Source organism: Solanum pennellii, chromosome 9, assembly GCF_001406875.1.
Source record: "Solanum pennellii chromosome 9, SPENNV200".
Classification (NCBI taxonomy): domain Eukaryota; kingdom Viridiplantae; phylum Streptophyta; class Magnoliopsida; order Solanales; family Solanaceae; genus Solanum; species Solanum pennellii.
The window spans coordinates 16,334,964-16,340,800 of NC_028645.1; the positions used below are offsets into that span (position 1 = coordinate 16,334,964).

Sequence of the window (5,837 nt, forward strand, 5' to 3'; positions counted from 1 at the left end):
TCTAAGTTATTTGAATGTTAAGAAAGTGATTTCTTGAAGAACATTGTTGAGAATTTATTGGGTGCAAGTGCACCCAATATGCAAGTGTGGGTCCACCTTTGTTTGTAGATTATTCTTGTACAATTAAATAAGTTGTTTAATTTATAGGTTTATATTTCTCAATAGCATGATAATGCATTTTCTTTCTAACCAACCTCTATATAATTAAAGGAAGAACATTAAATTTTAAGTTTATCTATTTTATGCATGCTTAGACACTAATCAATTAAAGGTATGATAAAGTGATAACAAACCTTTATGATAGAAAATTATTTGTCTGTAAATTATTATTTTATTCATTTTAACATACATATAATAGTTTCCTTTTTTATCCATTACACAATGAACAACCTTCAAACTAGGCTGAAGCTGAGTAGCATTCTAATTACTGATTGGGACAACTCAACATAAGTTGAGGCCTAAAATAAAATCTAAACAAACATTAGATGTCTTTATTAAAACATAAACTTTTCTTAAACATTTAGAAGAAAATTGCAACTTAATGTTTTAAAATATAAATGACTCTTTGATGTTCCTTTTCAATTATTAATGTTAGGTAAAATTTTACCAATTCAAGGTTAAAAATATCCTTTCATTAATACAATCATTTTATGAATTGTTAACAAAATTCTATAAGTAATAAGTTGGCAAATTTTGATAAATATAAGCGTTAGAACCATAAAGTCTTAGTCTAAGATATTGATAACTTGATCCTTACTTTATTATGCTTGTTGTAGTGTTTGAAACTTCAAAGAAGCTAGCAGAAAATAATTTGCAATTCATTATGTTCAACACCTTTTAAACAATTAATTTATATTTTACCATAATTTTGTTCATAGTAAAAATTGAGGCCCCCAAAAGTTTATGATTTGGGGGACCAAGATATACTTGTTATTAATTGCATCATTGACCCGACTTTGATTACATGTTCGATAGAACAAAGTTGCTAGCCAAAACTCTATATAGCAATATTAACTTCTATTTTATATTATGTGTCCAAGAAAAAGATGTCCAATAAAATATTTTGGTTGCATGAATAATTCATCAAATATCTAACAAGAAATTATTTCTATCTTTGAATCAATAAACTCGAAATATTTAATTCATATATCAAAACATTAAGTATTTTATCAAAAAGACTATTTTATGAGATCAAATTACTCATTTTTTTTCTTCTCCAACTCGCGCCATGAGAGGAGGTAAACCTGCCAACACAAAAAATCTTCAATCTTTCAGCTTCCTTTTCATTTCGTTCACAGAGGTTCCATGCGAGCCACAATTCAATGCATCCTTCAATTTTTCATCCTGCTTTATTTTGACGTCTTGCAATTGATCTTCGCAATAAACTTGATCTGTTAATACTATAAAAACACAGTAAGTTGGTATGTGAACACAATTTCATTGAAGTTGAAAGAAAATATTTATTCAGAGTGGAAGATGATCGCGTTCTGATAATTTTGTTTCAACATATATCTTACTTTGAATTCGTGCAAGTTAACAACAACAACAGCAACAACAAACTCACTGTAGAGTGTATACATATCTTACCTCTACCTCGTACAAATAGAGAGATTATTTCTGAGAGATTGTTATATGCAAATGGGAACTCAACAACAATAACAATATACCAAACTTATGAATTATTAAATAGTAGAAGATTGTGTATTGCCAAAAAAGGGAGTGATAGTTTTTATATTAAGTAAGTAATAACATGTATTGTGGAACAAGTAACTGTAGAAGATGAGTTTACCATGGGAATCATTATCCTCTACATTGTTCACTTCAGGCATTAGAGTTGGATCATTAGCATCATTGGTAGTTGTGGGGTTAACAAGACATACAAAGGGTCTGTGGCTTTGAATATAGTCTGAAAACCATGCAGTACCCCTCTTTGTATAAAATAAAATGTATGCTTGCTCTGCCAAAACAAGATCTTCTTGAACATAATCAACCTATGACAATCAAACAAAATATCAAGTTAGTTATCATGAACACACAAACTTTCTAACAAAATAAGGAAATTCAACTATTTTATGTACCTTCTCGTCATCAAATTTGTACCATTCATTTGGAGCACAACGAATAAAGTTGTAATAGTGTCCTGAAGAGATTGAAGGTCCAGAATGCACTATAACTGCGTAGAGATCGTATTTAATTTCTTCCTGTTGAGAAAAGGAAAATTTTGAACCAAAATCATGTAAATGCTAACAAAATATAAAATATTTATAAAAGTCTAATGAAGATACTCACATTATTGATGTCGTTGCTATAAAGAAGCATGTCCAATTCTAGAGAAAATGAAACATGCTTTTCCACCTTTTGAACAACTAAACCATTATATTTGAATCGCTTCAAATGTAGGACAACAACATTAGGGGAATGATCAACGAGGAGCTGCTTCTCAAATGGCCCTTGTGTCTTGCACCTTTCACAAGAGAACTCAATTTTCTCGATTTTAGTGAAAGATTCCATTGCGGCTGATACACTATCAACGTCCTCAATCTCCAAGCTTAAATCGATTAGAGGCTCGCGTGTGATAGATGAATAACCACAATTGCAACAACGGAGCTGAACATTAAAAAATATAGACTAACAATGTAAATAAATTATTTACAAGTGGCGTCTGTAGAGGATTGAGTATACACAATTCTTACCCATACATTAGAAGGTAGAGAGGATGTTACAAATAGACCCCTGGCTCAAGTAAAAGCCTTTAAAAATATTTCAACAAACTAAAATAACAAGAGTAAAGACACTAGATAAAATAGAGAGAACAAATATGAAAATGCTTACCTTGCTCACAAGGCGACCACCAAAGGCCTCCTTTACAATGTTTTCTTTTGTGTCTAAGTAGTTACAACAAATTTCAAGTTTATTGAGAAAACACTGTAGGAATTCGTGTGCATCTTCTTGTTTGTTCACATTGAAGTGTGACGAAAAATCTGATATTTTCACAATGTCAACAAACACAAAGATATATAAGGTAAATAGTGATAATTAAATGTTCTCTATAAAGCAAATTAAAGTAAGATATAGAAGGAAAAAAATAAATGTCTGGGTTTTGATATACTTCTCAATTGGCTAACAATTTTCGTCGGCCAGACAAAAAATCTCCCATAAAATATAGAAATGTCAATAAGCTCTCTGATGATGCACACCACACAAAATTCGTAATCATAAGCTGCAAGAAGAAATGATGCTAAGCTAAGATACGAGAAAATAAAAATGGATAAAAAATAAAAGGAAAAATCTTTAGTTGATTCTTACTTAGACATGGAGATACATGATCGATCGATCTGAGAAGCTGAAGCAACACAACGGTGTGCATAAAAGATTGGACAATCACATTTAAAAAGCATGTGTTGCCTAAGTTACACATGCCAATGCCCTAAAAATAACGAGTTAAAATGTAGAATACACACAACAAAATATAGTAGAACTAGGAGGTTTATATATATGTGTATGTGTGTATGTGTGTGTATGTATGTATGTATGAATTTTTTACAATAACAAGAACAAAAAACACAATCTAATCCACAAGGTAGTCTGTACGGCTAACCTTATGGAATTAGAGATTTTATGTAGTAATGTATGACATTGCAAAGTATACCTATATTAGTTAGCCGCATGCTGAAGAGTGTATATTTTTAAACTTGAAATTTTTATCGTAAGAAAGACATTTTATCAATTAACGAGCTAAAAGAGTAACTAGCCCTACTGTATTTATTTTACAACCTAGTTGATTGATTAGGATGTCATAAAAATAGGTTAAATTGTAAAATATATTACTTGAAAGAGGTTTGAGATGGTTATCCCAGACTATATTAATACATGATTAAGATGTCATTAAAATAAGCTAAAATCATAAATTATATCACTTAAAAGAATTTAAAAGTGGTCCGCCCATGCTATTTCACGGTAAATTGTATCGTTTGAGAAAAGCTTAAAAGTTGGTTATCTTGTGCTATTTTTCTATGTAATTTATTGCTGAATATGTCATAAAAGAGGCTAAAAGTATAAGTTGTATAACTTGGAAGATCTTTAAAGTGGCAAGCCCACTCCATTTCACTACACAATTGATGGTGTAATAATTTAATGTAATAACAATAGACTCAAACTGTAAAATTCTATAACATAAAAGAAGTTAAAATTTTGAATCATACCGTTATTTTAAAAGGTTTGTACTCAATAAGCTTACTTTCTTCCGCAACTATCTTTTCAAAATTCTCCAGCTCACTTGAACAAAACACAACGGTGTGCATAAAAGATTGGACAATCACATTTAAAAAGCATGTGTTGCCTAAGTTACGCATGCCAATGCCCTAAAAATAACGGGTTAAAATGTAGAATACACACAAGAAAATATAGTAGAACTAGGAGGTTTATATATATGTGTATGTGTGTGTGTATGTATGTATTTATGAATTTTTTACAATAACAACAACAAAAAACACAATCTAATCCACAAGGTAGTTTGTACGGCTAACCTTATGGAATTAGAGATTTTATTTAGTAATGTATGACATTGCAAAGTATACCTATAATAGTTAGCCGCATGCTGAAGAGTGTATATTTTTAAACTTGAAATTTTTATCATAAGAAAGACATTTTTTCAAATAACGAGCTAAAAGAGTAACAAGCCCTACAGTATTTATTTTACTACCTAGTTGATTGATTAGGATGTCATAAAAATAGGTTAAATTGTAAGAAATATTACTTGAAAGAGGTTTAAAATGGTTATCTCAGACTATATTAATACATGATTAAGATGCATTAAAATAAGCTAAAATCATAAATTATATCACTTAAAAGAATTTTAAAGTGGTCCGCCCATGCTATTTCACGGTAAATTGTATCGTTTGAGAAAAGCTTAAAAGTTGGTTATCTTGTGCTATTTTTCTATGTAATTTATTGCTCAATATGTCATAAAAGAGGCTAAAAGTATAAGTTGTATAACTTGGAAGATCATTAAAGTGGCAAGCCCACTCCATTTCACTACACAATTGATGGTGTAATAATTTAATGTAATAACAATAGGCTAAAACTGTAAAATTCTATAACATAAAAGAAGTTAAAATTTTGAATCATACCGTTATATTAAAAGGTTTATACTCAATAAGCTTACTTTCTTCCGCAACTATCTTTTCAAAATTCTCCAGCTCACTTGAACAAATGGCCCCAATTAAAGAACTAGGCTCACCTTTTAAAGGAGACCATTTATCTCCATCGGAATATGAGTACCCACTTCTATCTGAAGAAACAATATAGCCAATTGAATTTGAATCAGCACTAGTGACAATTGTTTGAGCAGATTCGATCCGATCGGGTGACCCCTCAAACAAACCCAAATACTTTTCATTTTTTTCCTCTTCTTCAACTTCAGTTTTCACCGATGAAAAATTGATGTTTTTTCCCTCAATCTCATCGAATTTGATTGTTTGATGATTAGGTGAAGTCAGATTCTCTGAGATATTTTTTCCCATTGAAATTTCACCAAAACAACAAAAAATAGAGGGAAATGAAACGACTGATTTTGGGAATTTGGAGATTTTGAAAGGATGTGTTTTCTTAGAGTGACTGCTGAGGGTTTTTACAGGTGCAAGGGTTTTAAAATGGGAGGGCTATATATAGTGGGGTGGGTTGGGGTGGAAGGACTTGAAAAGTGAATTTGGCAACCAGAGAAGCGATAAAATTTAGTGTATTGTCTTACTTAGAAGGTTATTTGTATTTAATGATATTACAATCACTTAACTATTGATAATTATTTCATAAAGTCAAATTTATTTCTTTTTTAATTA

The 5,837-nt window shown here is 30.5% G+C and overlaps 1 protein-coding gene across 1 annotated transcript; it reads right to left on the reverse strand.

Annotated features, from left to right (window-relative positions):
• Positions 1-1,263: 1,263 nt before the first annotated feature.
• LOC114074015 (ubiquitin carboxyl-terminal hydrolase 20-like) lies at positions 1,264-5,522 on the reverse strand. Its single transcript, XM_027911938.1, has 8 exons — positions 5,130-5,522; positions 3,307-3,427; positions 3,110-3,220; positions 2,833-2,981; positions 2,290-2,607; positions 2,079-2,201; positions 1,790-1,991; positions 1,264-1,400 (listed from the first exon to the last, which is right to left on the reverse strand). Exons 1-8 carry the CDS (start codon positions 5,520-5,522, stop codon positions 1,264-1,266), a joined length of 1,554 nt encoding a protein of 517 aa, XP_027767739.1.
• Positions 5,523-5,837: the final 315 nt, after the last annotated feature.